This window comes from Anarrhichthys ocellatus, unplaced genomic scaffold (genome assembly GCF_004355925.1).
Source record: "Anarrhichthys ocellatus isolate YVR2014 unplaced genomic scaffold, GSC_Weel_1.0 scaffold74, whole genome shotgun sequence".
NCBI classification, from domain to species: Eukaryota; Metazoa; Chordata; class Actinopteri; order Perciformes; family Anarhichadidae; genus Anarrhichthys; species Anarrhichthys ocellatus.
This window is the reverse complement of record NW_022280104.1, coordinates 24,919-47,969: the sequence shown is the minus strand read 5'-3', so window position 1 is coordinate 47,969 and position 23,051 is coordinate 24,919. Positions and strand designations below refer to the sequence as shown.

Below are 23,051 nucleotides of genomic sequence, written 5' to 3'. Positions count from 1 at the left end.
ATCATACTGTCATCTGAACAATGTTGTTTGCAAACACTAATTACATCCACAGCCATTCGCAGCGCACTGTGGAGGGCCCGTGCGTGGGACTTCAATAGGCAAAGATGCAAATGTTCTACTGTCAAGACACTGACAGCCACAAACAGCCTGAAGGTATAACCACTGACCTTCTCTTAGGAGAACTTTATTTTTCATGCCAGTGGGATTTGGAAGACAGGTCTTTTAAAGAACTTTTTTCTGTTTACTTTAGCTCATCTAGTTTCCTCACATTTATACTGTATTGATTGGCATGGATAAAGTTACGAAAAGTTTATATTTGGTCCCTCTGCAGTTGGGTTGAAGTGAAGCGTAGGCCACAGAGCGATGTCCTGACTTGTTCAGGAGGGGATCAACACAATAAAGTGAGAAGAGTCCTCTTTACTGACTGCAGATCTCAGCAAGAGGCCGTTGGCTGCTTCACTTTTCCCCAGGGATTGTGTGGGCTTCATCCCGTGGAGATAGACCTGCATTTAAATATACACACACAATGTTGCAACACTGAAGATGTTGTATAGACGACTGCTGTGCAGAGTGGCAACTGGATTACTCATGTGAACACTGACCAGACTGGTTCCTGGGTTGAGGACTGTGTATCTTTAATTCAAGATCAATGCTTCCCTGCCAGTCTAATCTGGTTTTTATATCCAGCAGGAACAAAATGCCAGCTTTTAACAAAATTATAAATTGCAGCCTGCGCCAAAATATTGCTTCCATTTAATCATTAATGAAGACTGATCCAAGAAAGCGGATGGACACGGAGGCTGGATCTAATTTCGTAGTGCCTTACTCAGCTAGTTTGAGTCAAGAAAGGCTAAAAGGGGTCTCGGTAAGGACACTTCTCCCCCTTGGTATTAATTGGAATAAAATGACAACCGTTCCAGCCACTAACCCTCCGATGATTGAACTTTCAGGGGATTTTGTTGAACCCCTCTTCTCCGTCACATTCTACTTCCCTGCACCGAGCTGACAATCTGAAAAGGTAATGGATGAGATTCAGCTAAACCGAGCAATGATCCACCAGTGCCCCCAGCAGAGACCAGGAGGAATTACAACACACCAGATGAGTGAGGGTGCGCGCCTCAGTGTCCCTTACTGTGTTGAACCCAAAGTACAGCATGATCAAGAACGAGGCGCTCTGAAAATGTCGGTAGCTATGTGGCACTACTCAAGAACTAGTCAGAAAAACTCTCTCCTTAGTGCAAACAAGACAGCAAGAGACAATCAAATGGAAACTGTATAAATAAATACCAAAAGTAGAAAGTTCTCTCAATAAACTTCGGAACAATAGCACTATTTATGCTTTACATGGACATTTCATATTTATCCATATAGAAAGATTAAGCTAAAATGTACAAGAGTGGACTTAACACATTGCAAACACACACTAAACTGTAAATGGAGTTTTAAAAGGTTTATTAAAAAAATAGAAAAACTTACATAAAAAAACCAAGGTATGCATCTATAAGTCAGTCATTTACACATAGCAATCCATCCTCAACGACACACATTTGAGCTGGGGATTTAGTTTGTTGCAATATGATGTAACAATGCATCGATCATCCTCTAGAGGGCTTGATAAAACAACAGCATAATGCCAACAGTGTCATGTCGAGTCCATCATATTGGTGTGCAGGGTGTTACAATAATCACAGACTTCTAAAAACACACGGCCATCAACCAAATGTGGTTTGGTTAACGGCGCCACCAAAACAGTCAGTAATGGTGAATCTGCGACATCCCAGACACAAGTCCCCTTCTGGATTGCTGTGTAAATTATGGAGCTTTCACACCTTGTCTGACAAGATGTAGAAACGCTGACTATAAATATGGGAGAGGAAGGACCTCTTGCCTTTTATAATTATGACCTTTGAATTAAAAAAAAGAATAAATGTGACATGATGTTAATGGTAACAATCATTGACTGCAGTAGGAATCTACTCCTGGAACATAAGAAGCTGGTTGTAAAAATAAAAGCCAAGTAAACCTGGCAGTGCTTATAGAAACAAATAGAACAGAAAGATGACTACATACAGGAAAAAGGGCAAATTTGGTCATTTAAGAAGGCAGTTAACCTGTTGCTTCAACAGAATCAAAAGGGAGATATAAGGCAGAAAATGCACTTTGCTGGTAATAAGTAGCACCAACTAGTTTTTAAATGACACGAGTAAACCCTGCTTAAAAAAAAAAAAAAAAAAAAAAAGTGCATTTCTCCAGTACAGCCTCGGTCCATCAAGAGAAAATACACCCAAATAAAATTTTAACTACAGAAAAAAAGTGATATGGGCAGTGGTGATAAAACATTTGGACAGGCAGTTGGCAAAATTCCAAGTGATCATAATGCAATGGGTAAATCATGTCATTTTTGGCACATTTCTCATGTTGCTTTGCCATAGCTCCCCCTTCTGCTGGAAAGCTGTACATTCTCACTCTCTCACACACTCTCTCTCACACACGGCCCTTAAATCCATCTATTGCACAGATAAATGTTGTCTACAAATAAAAAAATAAAAAGCTAAATTATAGTGGGACAACCACTAAAATAAAACCAAAATTGTGACAAATTAAATAAAAGCAATTATTGCACATGAACATAAAATAAGGTGGCAATGTTCACAATACAAAACATAGTAGTGCCAATGTGAACAAAAAGAAAAGCCCTAAGTGACAAAAACAAGAGAACAAATGACCAACAGACAGGAGAGAAACATTTGGTACATTCAGACACGTCATCACAGTTTAAGCACTTGAGACAAGGTCCGTTTTGTGCAGTCACACCAAAAACCATCAAGTCAGCGTTGTGCTGCATAGGTAGAAAGGTAGTGCTTCGCTCCGGTCCAGAGTACAATTTGTGGACGATAGTCCAAGCTGTTAGAACTCCGAATCATAACCGTAGCCGATAGGGAGTTGCATTCAGAAGACCAGTTGAGGCCAAAACCTCAAAAAAAGGCCCAATAAGAGTCAAAACTTCAAGAGAGACCAGGTTTGCTAATCAGTTCGATACTATGGCACACGATGTTGCTTCGTAAAAAGGTTTTCAAATTGCATGGAAACTCAATACTTGACCGAACTTTTTAGAGTCTTCAGCTGCTGGAAAGTGACACTGGGAGAAGAGCCAGACCCGGTGTGGGAATCAGTAATCCAACTCAAAGTCCGTGCTGGTGCGCATGAAATTTAGAGGAAGGGCCTCTAACTTTCATCAGACCGATGTTCACAAAATGAGCACAGTTAAGACTTTTTAAGCCTTTTACAGTCTTCCTTCACCTGCAAGAGCCTTGCAGCATCACTTAGTGCTTGCACAAGAGCTAGCAGGGATCAATCATTCGACACCTTTGGAGACAACTTCAACTGACTTGTGAATTCCAGGACACAGTAGGTGTGTTTCTGGGAGCCTCCAACAAAAAACAAAATAGCTGTATCATGAATGCTTCACAGCGCCTCGACTCCAAGACTCATGATGGGCCGAGTGAGGTCTTAAAAAAAACAAAACATTGTCAGTCAAGTCATACATGTCTCTCACCTGCTTTGGTTAAGAGCGGGAAGATTGTCCCTCTTCCTGCGCCGCCAGGTGTTACGGTTGTACTGTGGCTGGTTCCTGCAACCCGGTGCCGTGTTATGACCCTCGGGGACAAACCGCCGCGGGGGACTGTAGTTACCGTGAGAGGGGGTTTGACTTCGGAGGCTTCCACCTTGGTTGTGCTTCAAGCCAACTTTGTGCGGCTCAAGTGAGCCATGGGAATTGGATCTCATGGTGTACGTGTGGCTATGATACCCCCCCATCGGAGGGTGGTGCAGCTGGTGGAGGGGGCTGGGGAGAGGGCTTGTGGCGTTAGTGTGCTGAGAGATGTGGGCCGCTTGCGACATGTGACGATGCACGACACTGATTGAAGGGGGGTTTTCGTGGTAGAACTGGCAATCAGCGAGCGAGGGGATGGTGAGGTTTTCTGGGAGGGACATCTGCACCTAAACATTTAAAAAAAAATTTAAAAAAAGAGAAGTAGAACATGCAGTTTTGCAACAATAGTTTCTATGCCAACATTAAAAACACTGTACTGAGTTAATAGGTTTTACACTGTTTGAATTGGAAAAAATATGTTAGCGAAGGTTCATACTGCAACCTGTAGACAAAAAATGAAACCAACCTGAGGTGAGGTGTGGATAAAGCCTGCTGGATGAGTGGCCCTCAGGTCAGCAGCCATCTGGATGACTGAATGGACTGAGGCCAGGGTTAGGGGGTGGAGTTGGATAGCAGTATGACTGCACGGGGGAGAATCAGACTCCTGGGAAAAGACATACATAGTTTTACAAAGTTGCACACACACGCACAGGAGATAATATAGACAAATAACGGCAGTTGCTATAATCTCGTTATTCTGACAAAGAGCTTTGTGGTTGCATGAAAACTAATGAAACTGACAGGTGATGGTTGAACTCCATGTGTTGTGAACCACTGTGAACTAATGAGTCACCGATCTAGTAAATGTTTCAATAGACACAATATCCTTTGGCCTTACTATGTCACTTCCGGAGGAGGAGGAGAGCGAGCATGCAGAGGATGATGACGAGTGGTGTCGGGGGCTGGGGAGGAAGACTGGAGAAGGTGAGAGGGAGTCAGCACTGAGGGGGGAGGAAGCATCTCTCTGATCCTCCACAGAAACCAGCATCAGCCTGGCTAGGTCCCGCTCACAGGTCTCTACATCTAGGACCCAACAGAATACCACGGGTGAGTTTTCTTCTCAGCATCAGAAATATTACCACATAACCCGACTCCTTAAGATGGGGAAACATTTTGTCACATTTTTCTGGAGGCATCATAGAATACAACTCTATTCTAAAAAGGCGCTTTCACACCTCACCTGGTCGGTTCAAACGAACCCAGGTTTACCTGTTAGTGCAAAATGACAGCATGACAGCATGTTATCAATTATGACCAATAATGCTTATAATCAAAAACAGAACTAAAATGCAACAATGTATAATGTGTTATACACACAGATGTGAAAGCATCCGAAATGTTACAAAGCAGATGCAACACCAAGGTTCCCAAAAAAGTTACCATGGTTCTCGAGCTTGGCGTACTGCTTGGCTCCCCACTTCTTAACTGTCCAGTCCCTGTAGGCCAACACCTCCGGGCTGACTTTGATGATGCGTCCTAAAGTACTGCAACACAGAGAGAGGAGTCGTCCATCATGCGACCAGAACACACATTCAGAACTAGTGCTCAGAGAATGCAAAATTAAAGAAGTGATTTAGTTCATTGAGAAACCAACCTGTCGTACTCTTTGTTGGGGTAAGCGCGAGCTAGAGGAGACACGCCATGACTCAGCACCATGTAGGCAAAGTCAAACACCTGCTTGACTTGCAAAACACCATATGAACTCCTGCCAACATCGTTCCCTGCGACGATCAAAAACATGTATAACAGCACTAGCCACGTAGTCATAAGACAGCCTGATCCCATCCTACTCACAGGCAGGGTCCGTCAGTCAAATCAAGATTAATTAGGTTTAATTTTACTCACAAATGTAACATTACTTGACACAATGGAAACAATTTGTCTCCAACCAAGACTCACTGAATTAGAGATACATCTGCTCCCTGCTCCCCCCCCACTGTGTTTAGTCGTTATGAATGTTTAAGCAGTTCATTGTACAATAGTTATTTACCCTTTGAACACCATCCGTCATGTTTTCCAACATAAATGCACTAATGGTAGATGATAAATGTTTGCTACTACATCGACATCACAACCATATACCCTTTACATGGATGTGCATCTCAAATCGTGTCACTCTCCATTCATTCATCAATTCAAATCTCAATCTGACCTGGCTGTATTGGGTCTTCTATGCAGAGCATGGAAGGCCTGTTTTCACTCCCTATGGCTTTGAGCATCTCCTCCTTGGACAGGTAAGCCCCTCCGTTTTTCACCCTGATGCCGGTCTTCATGTAGTTGAAATCGCGGCCATACAGCTCAAAGAACTCGATCAGCAGGATGCCCAGGTTGATGTTGGCACGTCGCGTGTCGATTCGAGGGTGCAACTGATTGGCAGAATATGGAGATCTCATTACCTACAGATCCAAGTCTGGTACGTCACGCGCACACACACACACACACACAAAGTTATGTGTGTGAAATATTGACATTTCAGCACCACATAAAACAACGGACCACAAATAATAAACATTACTTTCACTAGTCTTTTCAGTTGATTTGAAGAGCAAAATTGTAATAATAGTGACAAAGCGTTGACTAGCGTTTACAATAGTCAAGACAGCATTTCGTGTAGGTGTAGCAGGCATACGTTGGTGTACCTGCAGGAAGCTGATAGCCATTAGAATAAGGCTGTAAGAGCTGATCCCTCCAGTGAAGACTTCATTCAGATCCCTCTGCAGTAGGAACTGCTTCAGGACGAAGATCAGAGGCGGCAGAACAGTGTACTTCTACGAGACAGAAAGACAAGACGTAAGAAACAACCGAAGGAGGCCACGTTTGTGTTGAAAATGTCCAGCGTTGAAAGCTTTACCTTCAGATAGCTTTTGATGAGCTGTGCTGCTTTAACAGCCGTCTCTACGTTGAAGCTGATGTCCACTTTCACCTCCGTTTCATGGTCGGTAAGCTTGATGATTGGCACCTGAGGGAAGGTCAAAGGGTCAATTGGAATCAAACAAAAAAGGTAGGTTTCATAATTCATAAGGAACTAATTGAGACAAGATCTTTTGTTAAGTCATTAGTTAGGATCTAACATTAGTTTTAAACCCGCCTGTGTGGGTTCTCAAAGTAAAAACAATTAAATAAATAAAGACACCATCAGCTCTCTCCTGGTGACTTACTGTAGCTTTGTCGAGGACCTTAATGGGATACGGCCCGGCCACATTGTGTTTCCTCAGGGCTTGTTCTAGTTCCTGCAGTGGGGGATGGTCCCACTTTCCAAACACCACCAGGTCAATGTCACTGAGAACAGAAACATAAAGTACTTTGTGCCGTGACAAGTTCATTTCTTAAGTTTTCCGTGAACACACGGTGACGCAGAGGTCCCTGCGTCACCGTGTGCCTTTTGGAAAAGGCTGTGCAATCACAATGTGAAATAGACAGTAAAGAAGAAGCAAAGGGTAACTATGAAGCTGTTAAAATGATTAACCTCCTGCTTATTTTGCAGAACTAATGTGAAATCAACTTTTAACAGTATTGCTCAGCTCTATGACAAAGCCTTGATCAAACTTTATACAAAGAAAACCTCCATGACAGCACATGACAAGAAGTAAAAGCTGATTTCCAGCAATGTGGTTGTATCATTGCTACTAAACAGTAACGCTCAATACTGTATGGTGACATATTACCAACGCTCTCTGACAATAAACACACATACGCAACCAAAAACACTGCTCCCACTTCCCAAAAAAAACTTGCAATTTTAATGAGACGACTCAAAAGCTGCCCATATAAAAGTCAGACTGTGGAAAAAATATTACCTTGATGGAAGATAAAGTCCTGTGCTGAAGCTGCCAAATATCTCCACCTGCAGGGTACAAGACAAATAAATACAAGCCTGATTTAAGTCGTAACACATCATGATGACAATCACCAATTTCAAAGCTCAGGTCTAAGATAGTTTGACCTTTATGCGTGTTTAGCTATACTGCTCAAAGTCTGAATGCGTTTCATCCTGAGCCGTATACATTACTGCTTAAAAATCAAATGATAGTAAGATCAAACCTAATGTCAGTGCAAGTACAGCTTGCTGTGCGTCTGTGCCGTCTCATACCAAAGCAACAGGTCACGAGAGAATACAAATTAGAGACAAGCTTGCACAATAATAGTAACAACTCTATTAAAATATGTCTAAAAGTCCTCACTTGTGATTAGCAGTAAGCCAATAGTTTGAGTAGATGTTACTGGGCTTGCTAAATATCAGCAACTTCATGAAACGGGACACGCTGGTCTCTGTAGAACACGGGCAGTGTTACAAGATATTATTTCTGACTGTGGACTTATGTCAACTAATGATGAACACCACATTTTCTATTTGGGGACCAAAGCCCACTACAGACATTAAACATTCGTACCACCACCGCTTGGAAGAGTAACACAAATTGGACTTTAGAGAAAAGTGAGGCCCAGTGGGACGTGTCTGGGCTATGATTAGCTCAAAATGTTCACCAAATAAATGCTATTTATTACAAAGTAGACTCTCTCCAATATCCTGTTGCCAACATACAATGGAAAAATAACTTTGTGAACACAAGTGACGTGAATAATGATTACATCCGTTTAGAGGTGCAGCGTAAACTAGGCTGTTGACTGCAAGTGAGGCCAAACCGGACACATTAAAGGCTTTAAAGCTCCAGACACAATGCTATCGATTTAAACAGGCAATGACAGCTTTGCAAAGCAATAAACTTGACTCGATAAAATAAATAAAATGCCGTATTAAAAACCAAGCTGACATAGTGACAAAACCCGCAAATCGGAGACAAAATGTTAATAGTTAAGAAAGCTTAACGAAAAGCCCTGATGTAGAAATCTATTCTAAAATGCGTTTTAAAGTAAAATGCGAGACCAGGGCAGTAAAAGCCTGTTCTTGTGTGTATTGTCTCAGTACACTCTGGCTCATAAGTGGCTAAACATCTGACAGTAAACCCCAGGGGTCATCAATAAAATCTCTCTTTTTAAATGGCAACTCTGTGGGCATTTTTACAGCATTGTGTATCTGAAATGGATGTATACACTAAGTTGCTTGGTTCTTTAGTGCGTTGACAGAGAAGGGAGAGCAATATACCAAATAAAATTACCATTTTAAAATCGGGTACACCCGTTTAAAATAGTTCACTACAACGGCCCTCGAATGAGTCTCATTCTTTCTAAAGCCTTTAATGCTCAGTCCGATTACACTGGGTGTTGTAGAAGTGGCGATTCAACTCAATGGCAATATTCTGTCTCCCTCGTGTATGGAAACACATCATACATCAGTCCACTACAACACCAGCACTAACTTTAAGAGTCAAGTCAATCATTATTTTACCATTGCTATAAAGAACTCATGAATTTAAAAGCACCGTGGCACAGTTAACAACCCCTCGTCCAACTTTGGTGAAGGAGGTTTTAGAGAGCTCACTGAGAGTGCTTTGGTTTTTAAAAGGATGATTAGGAGCACATCAGGAAAAAAAAAATGCTGTTAATAATCGGCAAAACATTAGGTGAAGCTCGTAAAAAGTCTAAAGTCAGTGTTACATACTGTGTAGGCCAGAGAAGTGTACTGGTCCAAAGTCTACTGACACTCACCCGTGCTGTGGGCCACATGTCCTTGATGACACTTTCTATTCTGTTCACGACAGATCTCCTCATGGCCTCCTCCTCTGGTCGCGGTGACATGAAGTTGAAGAAGTCCACAATTTCTTCATGGAGACTGAAGGATTCAAAAGGGAGAGAGGACACCTGTGATCACAGACCGAGCAGTGCGAGTGCTGTACAGTACGACTATGGACAGTATTTGAGGAAAAAGAAAGAAGTATGGATTGGGCCTGCTGAAGACTATACTGCTGGTAACATAAAAAAGGAAATGTTTGAAGCACTGGGAAAATTGATTTGTGCCTCAAATACATCTGTGCTCACAGTAACTTAAGTTAACTTATTTTGCTTAGCTTGGCGGGGAAACAAATCTGACTGACATGAACATCTAATGAATTCAAGTAGATAAGTCGGGTCAAATACAGCCATAGTTTTATTATAGAGACCACAACAGATATTTCTTTCTGTTAACATATATAGCCTCAGGTATATACACAACGTACGGAGAAAAAAGGGCATCATTTTAAAATGCATGCAGCAGTGAGCTGTAACCACTGCTCATTTTGTTGGGTGACCTGGAGGAATTCCTTTAAGAACCCCCAATAAGTCCCACTGCAAATCCTTCCATGACTGTAATAAAAGCCCTCTCCTATATTCTTACCCATTGATGCCAGGGCTGTACCGCCTGGTCTTCCACAGGCTGCAAGAAGAGTCTACATGGTGTCCATTGCAGCCGTGGGACAGGAGCGGGTTGATGCCGTGGAACGTGTTGGCTCTGTCCAGATGCCTCCTGCGGCCGGTAGAATGGGACTGATGGTGATGCTGCTGCTTGCTCCCGTGCTGGTTTTTCGTCCCCGTGGGGGTGTGGCCGCCGGATTGTTGCATGCTGCGACAGTGTTGCTGAGCGGCGTGAAGAGGCGGAGGGGGACACTGCCGCCGGAGGTTGCTCTCGTTCAACTCGCGCTCGCCGTAGTGCAAAAACCGGCTGGCCTCCTCTGCGACGTTCAAATTATCGATTTGCAGAGAGGAGCCGGAGGGCGAGGAGCTCTCGGCCTCCGAGTCCAGCGAGGAAGAGGACGGTGACAGCGAGCCCTTCCTCCGGACATTTCCCCTCTCTCCCCCGCCGCCGTCTCGCTTCGGCAGTTTCCCAAACACACACCCCGGCGGCACCGTGACGTTTTTGCAACACTCGCCGTTAGACTCGGAGGAGTTTGCGTTTTGCCCCGCAAAGTTGCGCTGGTGGTGAAGGTGGTTGTCGATGCAGGAGTTTGCTCCAAATCCCTGAGAGGTCTCCCAAATGTGCATCCACAGGGAATTGGCAGGTCCCTTCTGCTCCGGCTGAATCCAAGCTGTCCTGGGATCCATTGGACTCGAGTCAGTCGAGAAAACCTCTTCACAGGGAAAATGTTAAGCAATTCGGCAAATTAAAGACTTTGCACTCAAGAAAACAAATAAATCCTACGGCGTTAATTTACTTGTTATCATCGCAATGCTTCGCGTCCAGAAACTGGTTCGGTTTTTCAAGCGGCTCGTCCAACTCCACTCCCCATGTAAACCAGCCAATATGGCGCACCCAGCAGCACGGATCGGCGTCTACGCATGTGTGAGGGATTTAAATCTTTGAACACACCCCTCGAGACTGAAAGATGCGTCAAGTCCACCACATACAGGCCAGACAAACCGGAAGCTAAACAATTTAAATGTTTTTTTTCTCTGAACGATCACATCAAACAACATACCAAAGACACAGTTACAAATGAGTACAAATATACTTATATTCTGATAAATTATTAATATTTTTTTCATTTATTACCACACCATGCCCGTTTTTGTGTCGATTTTTAAGCTGTTGCCATGAACAGAGGTTAATTATGCCACCAGTATCTTTACAAACATTGTGATTAACAATAAAAACTAAGGATAATTTAGATGTTACACTGTATTTTACTACACATGTCTTGCCAAAAGATTGTTGCATCATCACATTGGAAGAAAAAAATAATTGAGAAAAATTTCAAAATGATGCTTTCCAGCTCTGCAATATCGATAAGTCTTAATTTATCTATTTATTTTATTGATGATCTCCTAGTTGGAGGATGTATTTCAAACTCATGTCTGAAACTGTTTCTTATTCTGGATTTTATGATTCTTTGCTATTATTTAAAAAAAAGTCATAATAATGCCCTTTCCATGTGCTTTACATTTTAATAATATATCAAAATAAATGTTTTCTTGACATAGGTATTAGGTACCTGGTTCAGCTTTATTGTCCTTGTTTTTAAGTGGTATGTCTATATCCGTGAACGTACATCGACAGTAAAATTCCTTGTATCTCCTCACACTAACTTGGCCAATGGAGCCGTTTCTGAATACGTCGAAGTTGTATGTCTTTAATGTGGGGTTTGAGCTTTTATTTTGAAGGATGGCTGGCCCCGGAAACTGTTGCTTTTAAGTGTTTCAACAATTTTCATAAATCAGACCGGGCAGGATGGATAAAACGTGATAGTTGAAGTAATTTGGCTGGATCATTACTCGCTGCCTTTATCACCAATTTCTTATGTGAATTGTTCTGTTGTGGTTATTGACTGTGATCCATAAGGTATAAACAGCAGTCTGTTTATATTATTACCTTATAACCAGTTTCATGGCTTTACAATGTATTGCATTGAGACAGGTGAGGAGAGAATGCACCAAAACAGACATAATTTTTTTCAATATGTAGAAATTTTAATTTGAAAAAGTTAAATAACCTCTGAAACGTAAAACTGTACAAAACATTTACTGTAGCAATCTTATTTTTCATTCATACAAACGGCGATACCTCATATTTACATACACTTGAATGAAGAAACATATACAGGAGCACCACAATGATACCAGAACACATGTAGGCCTACATACTTTACAATATTTTAGAGCATTACCTGAGTACAGCAAAAACAAAGGCAGGGAGTTAAGCCAGTACCTTTATTACAGGGTGTGGACAGCTAAAATGTTAGGAAAACCAATTTTAAATGTCTCCAACAATAAAATTGTAGGAGAAAGTTGCTACAAAATCAGAGTACATTTAAATAATGTATTGATGTTAAAGTAAAAGTGCACATAACAAAAAACTAAAACGTTTGACTGTCTGAAACCGTCTTTCACAGCGCATTTCAATTCAAGACTGAATATGAACCTCCAGGCACCGTGTATTAAGGAAGAGCACAAAACCCAAACATCTCTGTCATCGGCTGCCAGTCAACAAGTTCAAATTAACTTTGAGCTTTTTGAACTTTTGCATAATTTCTTTCACCCAGTCTTCAACATAGGGACAGACTCACATGCATGTTCATGTGGATTAATGCAGCATGCGTGTGTCTCTCTCAGCTCAAAGCCTGTCTGCAGACAGACGCTAACTGGTTAATGCAGCTGGTAACTGCAGGAGGGACGCTCTGAGACGTTTCTCCTCGCCATTCTGCCATGGCATCCAGGGCTTGTTTGGGATTGCAGGGAGACAGGTCGTAGATGCAGTAGATGGCTGCTAACTGGACCTCCCATGGCACACCTGGGGGGGGGGGGGGGGGGACATGATGAGATTAGACTGCTTATGGGAATACATCCGCTGGATGATGGATTTCCCTTTCATGTCATTATCTTTTAATATATTTGGCACAATTATGACAAATAAATACAAACACGCAAAGATACTTGAAAATGCCAGGGTGAGGTATAAATACTGGAATCTGCATAAATACTCAGGTAAGTAGTTGTGTGCCCACACATGGAAAAAATAGAAATAAGATGTGTATTTCAAATATCTAACTGTAAAGCAAGGAATCTGTATTCACCAAGGTTTCTCATATTTCATACCTTCAGTCTGTCCGTGCCTACCAAACGTGTTGATGACGTTGGCGACAGTTACCACAGAGGGAACACACCTCTCTTTGATTCCCAGTTGACTGAGGCGTCCTATTTAAAACAAAAAGATAATGACGTTATCTTTAAATTACAACATCTTTTTGCAGGTCATGGTTAACACCCAAGTAAATTATCAAAACCACTGACCTATGAGTCGGAGTACGGTGGCGACAGTCACATCAGAGATGGGTGCTTGTTGTTCTCTGGGCTGGGTCACCCACGTGTTCATTAATGGCCACAACTCCTTGCTGATGAGGCAAAAACAACAGATCAACACAGGATTACACGGGACACAGGCTTACAAAAATAAGTCATTTCTTTAACAAGCTTTACAAAGATTACTTAGATTTTGTTTGAAAGACGACTGTGAATTAAATTAAATCATAAGGCCCCGCAGCTTTAAGTTAGAAACAATAACATACCTCAATAACTGATCATAAGTCCACTTCCACTTCTTGTGTGTACAAAGGAGTTGCAGTGTGAAGATATTCTGCCACGCCTCAGTCCCAAGGTCATGTCCGTAGCGACAATGTGCAGTGAAAGACAAGCTTGACCCGGACCGAATATCAGAGAGTGTTCTGGAGATCAGCTCGTCGATGTCACAGGGAGGACTCTGCAGCAATATAGAGACATACGGTTTTAGAGGGATCATTCTACTTAACTTGAGAGGGTACAAATGGGAAAGAAGATTTCATAAACACAATGAACTGACTCTTAACTACGGCCACACAGATTGGAAATCAAACAGTATATATAAATATATATAGCAAAAAAATGCTTCCAAAGTGTCTAAAAATTCAAAGGAAATTAATAAAACGGCAACATTTTTACCAGTCACTCCCAATAGAAGTCAGAAGATATAAATCAAAGCTACATTTGAGTACAAACATATATAGCATGACAAATGAAGAGCCCCATCTCGACAAATAGTTCACCTTCTCCCAACCAAGGAATGCTGAAAGGCAGCCGAGGATGTTTTCTTGCGCTTTCAGTTTGGTGACAGTATGTATTGCCTGGCACAGAGAACTACTGTGTGAGAGGACGTTGGGCCATGTTGTCACCATGAACAAAATCAGCTCAGCAGAGTCTGGGAAATCTGCAGTAGGGGAGACACAACGAGAATGAAAAAGCATTAATCAAATGTCTTTGGTGAAAAACATCTGTGTGCAATAAAGACAGTCTTCACAGTTCAGCAGGAAGGCTTGATTTGCCACAGCGAGTTAACATGCAGCTGTGAGTGTGACGGCTTTAAGACACTCAGTATAGCACAAATTGCTAACCTTCTGTGAGGAGGCTGTAGGCCAGGATGTGAGCCTTCTCCCAGTCTCTCCTCTGTCTGCAGATCCCTGTGTACACTCTACAGAGGGCCTGCATGTAGTTTCTGCTGAGCTCTCTTTTCTCTGCTTTCAGCTTGTTCAGGATGGGCAAAATCATATCATCTGCCTTAAGCTGAAGAGAAAAGAGAGAAAACACAGTTAATTTCACATGGACACAGACTTTTGAAAACAAACACAGTTCATCTTAGTTAGTGGCAGGTTTGTCTTTACATAAACCCTTTTGCTGTCAACATTAGCACGTGTATGCAGGTTTTTTACATACGGGAAAACCCGCAGAAAACAGGGAAAATGTTACAGTGGTTGTTTCTATTTGTTTTTTATTTAACCCTTTTCTTATTCATTCCCCCTTTCAAACCAGCGTTCAGCTTTGTTTATACACGCCCACGCTCCGAGCATGAACGGAGGCGTTTATGCTCTATGCGCTGCATTATTCTCTGAAACGCTAGAGGGCGTACAAACACAATGAACTGCGAGGAATCAAAAAGACCTCGAGCGTAACCCATAGATATGCCCATAGACTGTCGGTGTATCCGGCAAAAAGCCATTAACCAACCTCCACAATGCTCAAACTCATATCTCATCGTCATAGACTACTTAATTGCCTTTGTATAAAAGCCCTGTAAAGAAAGAAGTCTAGTATTTCATGCAACGAAGGTTGAATATCCTGTTAACAATTTGATTTGGCTGGCAAAATATAGACTCAAAGGAAGATTTTTAAGAACAGCTGTTTCTAGAGCATTTAAAAGCAAACTGGCCATACTTGGCCGAGGGTTAGCGGCTGAATGGCAGGAGTGAAAGTTCAAAACATAAGCCCAATAAACCAGTATACTCACCGAGCTGCTTCGGCAAATCTCAGAGATAACCTCCTTCTCCTCGTCTCTCAAGACAGGCTTTTTGGGCAGGTTACCAACATATAGGTGGCTCTGGATCACAGGCAATAGATCAAAAGCCTGGTTTTCAATATTCTTTAAATAGTTCACGATAAGATTTTGCTCTGCAGGCTCTGCGCCTTTCGTCGATGGAGCGGTCGTCTCATTTTTGAGCGGTGTGATGCTCGGAGTCTGGGGTGAGGTAGTCTCCTCTCCACTGTTTGAGGAGGAGGAAGAAGGCACCTGCCTGCGACTGACCGTAGGAGAGCAGTTATCTAGCCGGAGACATTTGCTGCTTTTAGGTTGAGGCAGATAGGTGGCCTGTCTTTTCGCTCCTCTCGTCTCAGTCTTGGTGAAGGCCGTTGAAGTAGAGTTAACGGTTTTAAAGCAAGACATCTGGCTGTCGGTTGATGTCGGTGACGTTCCGCCCTCCGATGAACAGATGCTGAGACCGACGTTGCCTCTGAGAATGCTCAGAGTTCGGCCGTGGGCCGAGAGCTCCGGGTACATGGTGTCGAGAATCCTCATGGAGTTTTCCTGCGACGGACTGGAGGAAGACAACGGGGAAGAGTTCATCGCCATCACGGGCAAGCGACCTGGAACGGACAGGGCATGTTTTGGAGTCGCAGAGCCAAACTGAAGTGGTGATGAGGGGACTCCGTTTGGAGGGAGTGGACTGTTTAACGATGAGGAACTCAGATGCTGGTTTACGGGTGTCAAGTGGGCCTGGATGGGATTGGTGGGCGAAGCCAATCTATCCATGGGCGAGGGAAATGAGAGTTTCCCGATAGCCTGCCTTGGATTGATTGATTTGCCCGCCTTTGGAGGTGTGCTCAGGGGGGTCAGGAGACAAGGAAGCGGAGGGCCCATTTCAGAGCGAACTTGGCCAATGTATTCTGGGGGTTGAGCTGTAGCTGAACCTGCCACTGGTCTAGGCTCTTCCTCTCTAATCACACGAGGGCTTGGTTTTTCAGGCGTTTTTTTACACGACTCCAAACCTATATTTTGTCCATTTGTGGCAGCAGCACACTTTAATGAGGTAGTAGAACTAACGGAGCGCAAGTTATATCGGCTCACTTTATGGTTACTTGCGTCTTTGCTGTCCTGAAGCAGGTCTTTGACAACAGCCTTTTCAATGACACCTTCTTCCTCTAAATTAGGCAAAGTCTGCAATTCCAAAGTGGGTAACAGACACGAAGGACTCAACCGCCTGCATGCCGAATGTATACTTTCTTTCAGAGATTCACAGTTGACGGTGTCTTTGGAGTCAGAGAGGGAAGGCCCTCGATCTGCTAGAATTTCAGTGTTCAATGTCTCTTCGTCAACATCCCTTTTTGAAGAGGTTTCAACATTTGCTTGACCAGACTCTCGGTCAGCATGGGACTCATCATCTTCCATCGTCAACAGTGGAGACGTGCTAGGAGACGGAGGTCTGTTATCGCCATTTGACTCTGAGAGAGAAGCTGCGACATCAACTACTCCAGCTCCTTGTGCGTTATTCCCAACTTCCTCCCCAAGAGGTTTTACGGATGCCTCACTTTCAAGCCTTTCTTCAACATTTCTATTTGAGACACTGACGATGCCATCGCCGCTGCTTGACAAACAGGGCTTATCGTCTGGTACTTCTGTATCCTTGCTAAGACAGCTTTTATTCTCCTGGGGTTTGACGACTGTGGTGTCTTGACTGCCCTGTCCCAGACCACAATAGTCCTGATGACTTGTTCCCATTTCTGACCCATTTTCTGAATTTGTAACCTCAGTGTCTGTCACAGAGTCAATGAATGTTGATGAAGTAACAGAGGACTCTAACTGTACATTTCCTGTTTCTTCAGAGAGTGCAGTTGTATCAGTATTTCTGGGCAACTCTCCACCATCAGGAGCGACTGTAACATCACTGGGGCTTGTGTCAACATCCATCTTTGTAATTGTCTCGGACCGATCTTCCTTTGCCTTTCCGAAAGCATTTTCACCGCAGGATGGCTTTGGACTTTCAGTAGTCAACGAGACAACCTCAACCAAAATTGTTATGTCTGATGCGGAAGAAGATAAAGAAGACGATGCTGACACTAATTGCACAGTTGCTGGGTCCTGCTCTAACAGGATCTGTTTCTGAAGATGTATTTCCTCACCACCTGGGCCACTTTTGCCCGTCATTTCCGTAAAGCCACTCAACTCACGTCGTCCCAAGTCTTTGGAGTCATTTTCACTGGAAATGTCTTCCGCTTCCTGTGTTGTGACCACTGGCAAGTCCACCGTCTCCTCTGTTGGCAGTGCGGAAGATTTCAGACAGTGCTGTGTTATTGATGTTGTGATGAGGAGGGACTCTTCTTGAGGATGAAGAACACCGTCATCTGAGATTTTGGGATGGTTTTCCTTTTCGCAATCAGTTGTCTCCATAGAGTCCATCTCTGTGTCCTACACAACAGAAAGGAGAAGACATGGATGTCATTTGTAATAAGATACAACCACCATGGCACTTTGAGGACCAGGCTGATCAGAAGGCAAGACAAATGTCAGTGCTGAAAAGAGCACTTTGGAATTCCATTTAACATATAAATCACAAGTATATTCACAACGTCAGACAAAGAAAATCTGAGTTTTGTGTGTTTCTCATATTGGTCATAATTCAATCAACACACGATACACTACCCAGCAAGTGTTTTCAAAGTCACAGTAACTTGCACTAACCACCATTCATCTAAACATCAGAAATATTAAGCCCTCTTCGCACAGGACTAGTATTACTCGGGGACCCCACGTCTGTTTTACTCGTATTATTACATGACCTCTGTGTTTGGCAAAATGTGGCTGGTAATTTGCGGTGGAATTTTTACTTGACAAATTACTACTTGGCAGATTCGCAAAGAATTAAGATCACAGACAACATTCTTACAAATTAATAGAGGGCCCCAGGTAATACTGTTCCCGTGCAAAGATTTTGTGGGAAATAAAGGAAGCATTTTGCATGAAATATATCCGATTTCTCACCAAATCTGGTAGAGGTGATATGCAGGGAAGCATTGGTTTGAACAATGCCAGTATTTTCCCAACAGATACTTCGGAGCTGCCCAGGTCAGCAGATGACCCCTCACTTTTGTTTTCCTTGAACAATCGCCTGCTCTTTTTGGAAGAGTCTGTTTGCTTCATGGCACTTGTTGACTGCAGAGACGCTTGCTGCTTGATGGCTTTCTGCTTACGAGGAGAGGGTTTTAACTGGGTCAAAGTGGCATTCGTTTGCATGGGGGAACTGTGGGATTCTCTAGTCTTATGGGAAGCAGACTGGGATGCGTAGCTCAGATGAGGGTGCAGTCGGTTTTGTGGGGAGCAGGGTAGAACTTGTTTGGACCCGGACTCTGAAATTATGAGAATAAAAGAGAGGATTGCAATAAAATAAACTGATGAAAGAAATACAAACTAAATCGAAGTATTCAAAGTGAAGACACTTCTTGAGTTATGTCAGTAATAACACACAGATATACCAGACAGCTTAATGGGGCCTCACCAGGTACGTGCAATAAGTTGTCAGAGAGCTGCTGCTGAGGTTCCACACATGCCCACAAATTCTGTAGCAGCATCTGGAACTTTTCTGAAAAACAGACACAAACAATCACACAATCTGCATGTGATAAGCTCCTTAAGTTAATGTTATGAATAATAAGTGAAGCTGATTGTATACCTTTGTCAACTTTAGGCTCCTCGGGTGCACGTGCTTGAGTTGATGCGCTCCTATACTCTGTGGAGAGAAAATCCAGATATTGCTTAAAATTGAAATATAATTTTAAGTCAGAAAAAGTTGCTGCTGTTTTATAGATTTACATTAGAGCCTTCGGAACATAATTTTAAACATTTGTTCAATTGGGCTATTTTTTTTGTTTCCTGAAAAGTAACTTTTTGAAGAAACAAAATTTGACCACAGCAAAAAAAAAACTTTAACACTGCATTTGTAAATGTACCTTTATTTCTTTCTCTTTCCAGTTTCATCAGCCTCACCTGCAAATTAATTGAAATTATACACAAAATAATGTCAGTTTAACATTATTTGAGAAAATCTTCCACCAAATATACATTTAGAAAAGATCATTACTGCACCTGGAGGTCATCAATATTTCTCTCGAGCAGAATCTTATCTTTGGTCAGTTGGGATATTTGATGATTCTGTTTGGAAACTGAATCTGAAATACAGACAAAAATATGAAAAGCTAAACCCACAAACAAGCGTTTATCATATAAACACAGATTCAAGACATGCTGTTGTGTGAAATCCAATTTTCAATACTAACCTTCAAGAAGTCTAACTGTATTTTCAAGGTTGTCTTTTCTGTTGAGGAGGAAACAACACGGGGACTTTTAGCACAGTTTTTTTTAAATGATTTGTCTCACAAGCGTGACGATAATGATAAACAATGAACCATGAATAATGATAACATAAAATTCATCAAGGTTTCATATCAAATAACACAAAAGACACACCAGGAGAGACAAAGACATGACACCCATTAATGTCCAATTTAAGAAACCACATCTACAAACTTCTTACATGCTTGTTGTCTTGGCGTTCTCCTCTATCAATTTTTCAACTTGATCCGCTTGTGCTTGAGATTTCCTCAAAGACGTCTGAAGAGGTGAAAATAAAAATGAACAAAGATCATGAAGTTCCCATTAGCTACATTTAGCACACAAAGCTTGTGTCTCGTTGTCAGTTATGAGATTCAAAATTGAAAAGACTCAAGTGTATTTTGAGATGACTTTTTAGCTTACCTGTGTTTTCAGCAAATCATTTTCTACAACGGCCTTTTCCCTCTTCAGCCGTGCATTTTCAAGTGACCGTGTTTCTGTCAGTTCTTAGAGGTTGAAAGACAATTAGGCAAAAAAAAAACATAAAAATCAGTATTGCCTTTAACACATATTCATATATTATTATTATTTACAAATTATGCAACTCTTCCCTTGTTAAAGTTAGAGCATGTGAATGAATGCTAAGTACCTTCCACATCCTTTAGCTGGTCTTCAAGCTTCTTATTCCTGAGAGATGAGAAGATAATAGTGAACATTTTACCACAAAGATACCACCATTGCAATATAATGATCTGCATTGTCATGACATAACTATCTCTTACTCTGCCATTGTCCTGCTGTTTTGCTGCTTCAATTTGTCCATCTCTTCAGACATCTGTCCATAGGTTTTAAGAGCACCCTATGAAAAATAATACACAGTGTGAATACTGTATCAGCATGACAGCAGAAAAACCTATGCAGGGATTTTATGCGGAATCACTACAATGAGAAGACAGATACATTATTACGGTCAGAGGGAATATGCTTTAAATGTGATTCTACTAAGAAAGGGCATACCTTCTTTTCCTCCAGTTCTGCTCGCACAGATTCATAATCTGCAGTCTTTTTCTCCAGCGTAACCAGTCTGATCTGCAGCTCTCCCAGCTGTTGTTGAAGCCTGATCGTGTCACTGCATAAAATGTGTCCACAACAGGAATGTGTTAAAACCAGTTGCATACAGCATGAAAGAACATATCGTCTGAGTGCATGCATCCTTCATAAACTACACAGGAAGATAATAGTTACATATTATTGAGATTATTTAAGTAACGTGGGGGTTACAATTTTTTTCCCCAAAATCCAGAGTCGACAGACAAACAATTTAGCGTCATACAGCGTCAACAGTTAATAGTGATACAATAGCGATATTGACTGACTGTGCTATATTAACAATCGATCAAAATCACATGGTTAAACTTAGTGTTCATCTTGTTAATTGATTTCCAGTGTTTTATTTAGACACACTCCCATAGATAATAACGTTACGTTAAGACACGTTGGGGAACAAATTCATAATCAGTAAGCACAGATTTTTAGTATTAAATTAACAAGTTTACACCTGGTACCTGTGGAGTCCGTAGACATGTCAGTAACGTTGCAAAATGGGTATGTTTCCTGGATATTGACGGGTATTAGCGTTAGTTATTTCAAACGACGAAGCATTACTAGTGTCCAGCTCAATAACGGGAAGATAACTGTAATATATTCATGATGATACCTCTCCCCATGTCAACTATAACTCATTATCACTCACTCGGAAACCGTTATCTTCTGTTTCAGGGCCAGAAATGACGACACATATTCTGTCAGGCTCTGTAATAAGAGACGGGAAGAAGCAAAACAAAAACAAACAGGGACATGTATTATTACCAACAACGTTCACTTGAGCTGATAAAATTAAAAAAACACATTAATTCAGGTCCACGTCACAACAGACTGTTTATGTTCAGTCTATAAAGATGAAACGGAACTTCTTAAATTACTTTTCTGTAGAAAGATGATCTGACCTGGTGCAAAACAGGGCAGTTTTGACAGTTTCCAACCGTCGCGTCTGCTGCAATTGCTGCCGTTTTGAAACGGCTGTCACCCGGCATCATGATAAGACAGACTCCACCGAAACCCCGACAGGCGTTTTGTTATATTTTATGAATTGGCGACCATGGTGAAACAAATTCCAGTCAGGTCCAAAATAAACTTCACATTTTCGCGTCTCCCACGTTGACCAAGGACCCCAGCCAGGACCCTGCGGGGAAGCTTCGTGAAATGCCGGTTTACCTAAATTAAATATTTCTTGCTACGCTGTAATCACTTTCACATTCTGGTTTGATTTCAATTGAATATGACTAACAAAGGCTTTCAGTTGTGTATTTATTTGTCAACCTAAATATGATGTTTCCAGACATTTGGATTTTGCTTCAGGCAGTTCTTTAAGGCCTACGCGCTACAGCGTGTAGCGGCCAGTAGGGGCAGTGTAACCTTCGACTTTACACTGACGTTACTCACTACGGTGTACAATTCTATTGGCTATTTTGTTTCCGAACAACACCGCATTGAATATGAGGCCAAGCTAAACCAGTCTTGGTATGGCAGTCTGTCTTCACATTATTAATATAAAGTATCAGTGTCAGCGCGTCTTCAACAGTCCCTGGTGGTCTAGTGGTTAGGATTCGGCGCTCTCACCGCCGCGGCCCGGGTTCGATTCCCGGTCAGGGAACTCACTTTTGCTCGTTCGGAACGGTACCCTATGTCAACGACAGATGCGGTTAGAACATCAGACAGCCAGCAGTACACTGGGTAGTGGAGCAGTCTTAGGTTCTAGCTAGTTTGGGTTATCTTAACTTCCATCTCGGCTCACCTGCCTCTCCTCATGGGGTAGTTTGGTGGCGTTTGGTCCGGTGGGTCAGTGTAATTGTTCAGCTGTAGGAGGTGATTGTGTCAAAGGCCGGTGCACTTCATTAAATTGAAACAAGACTAAGCTACTGTAGTTTTTCCTCATGAGCAACAGAATGAATTCACATCTATGGTTAGTAAATCCTTCTCATCAACAATGAGAGCACTGCTCTTTAGCAGCATGTCAGTGGTGTCTTGTATGTAGGAGGGCAAAGCGTTCACCAGCACCTTCATGTGTGAGTCCACAATGATTTGAGACTTGAGATGAATCCTTATGTTAAATTCAACTGTTGCTATTTAGTTTGGATACAACTTGTTGTATTTCTTATTTCAACCACAAGATGGTGCCATGATTTTTAAAGCACACACAAGTTAATACAGGTGACACATGTTATG

At 42.1% G+C, this 23,051-nt stretch overlaps 2 protein-coding genes and 1 non-coding gene across 3 annotated transcripts; 1 reads left to right on the top strand and 2 right to left on the bottom strand.

Annotated features, from left to right (window-relative positions):
- Positions 1-898: 898 nt before the first annotated feature.
- Positions 899-10,897, bottom strand: LOC116397897 (terminal nucleotidyltransferase 4A-like). Its single transcript, XM_031873799.1, has 12 exons — positions 9,987-10,897; positions 9,320-9,443; positions 7,510-7,556; positions 6,871-6,991; positions 6,564-6,671; positions 6,352-6,480; positions 5,865-6,078; positions 5,307-5,433; positions 5,093-5,196; positions 4,551-4,735; positions 4,179-4,316; positions 899-3,999 (listed from the first exon to the last, which is right to left on the bottom strand). The coding sequence occupies exons 1-12, from the start codon at positions 10,688-10,690 to the stop codon at positions 3,553-3,555; spliced, it is 2,448 nt and encodes an 815-aa protein (XP_031729659.1). The 5' UTR covers positions 10,691-10,897; the 3' UTR covers positions 899-3,552.
- Positions 10,898-12,002: 1,105 nt separating this feature from the next.
- ice1 (KIAA0947-like (H. sapiens)) lies at positions 12,003-21,966 on the bottom strand. The gene is made up of 20 exons (XM_031873808.1): positions 21,773-21,966; positions 21,520-21,578; positions 20,784-20,895; positions 20,549-20,625; positions 20,416-20,453; positions 20,190-20,272; positions 19,969-20,045; positions 19,712-19,749; positions 19,521-19,603; positions 19,385-19,421; positions 19,108-19,164; positions 18,934-19,017; positions 18,420-18,784; positions 15,396-17,846; positions 14,506-14,674; positions 14,161-14,321; positions 13,648-13,838; positions 13,373-13,473; positions 13,178-13,276; positions 12,003-12,872 (listed from the first exon to the last, which is right to left on the bottom strand). Exons 1-20 carry the CDS (start codon positions 21,860-21,862, stop codon positions 12,691-12,693), a joined length of 4,554 nt encoding a protein of 1,517 aa, XP_031729668.1. The 5' UTR covers positions 21,863-21,966; the 3' UTR covers positions 12,003-12,690.
- Positions 21,967-22,407: 441 nt separating this feature from the next.
- On the top strand, positions 22,408-22,479 carry trnae-cuc (transfer RNA glutamic acid (anticodon CUC)). Its single transcript has one exon. It is a non-coding gene; the product is annotated as a tRNA-Glu (tRNA).
- The last annotated feature ends 572 nt before the right edge of the window (positions 22,480-23,051 follow it).

Bases quoted from the DNA above. Each gene is read 5' to 3' on its own strand.
- LOC116397897 (XM_031873799.1), bottom strand. From the start codon at position 10,690: ATGGATCCCAGGACAGCTTGGATTCAGCCGGAGCAGAAGGGACCTGCC. The intron at 5,197-5,306 runs GTTGGTTTCTCA...TCTGTGTTGCAG, and splicing joins CCCAACAAAGAGTACGACAG to TACTTTAGGACGCATCATCA. The intron at 4,317-4,550 runs GTAAGGCCAAAG...GTCTTTTCCCAG, and splicing joins CCTCCTCCGGAAGTGACATA to GAGTCTGATTCTCCCCCGTG.
- ice1 (XM_031873808.1), bottom strand. From the start codon at position 21,862: ATGATGCCGGGTGACAGCCGTTTCAAAACGGCAGCAATTGCAGCAGAC. The intron at 20,046-20,189 runs GTAAGCTAAAAA...TCACCTCTTCAG, and splicing joins ATGATTTGCTGAAAACACAG to ACGTCTTTGAGGAAATCTCA. The intron at 19,018-19,107 runs GTATACAATCAG...TCTGTTTTTCAG, and splicing joins GGAGCCTAAAGTTGACAAAG to AAAAGTTCCAGATGCTGCTA.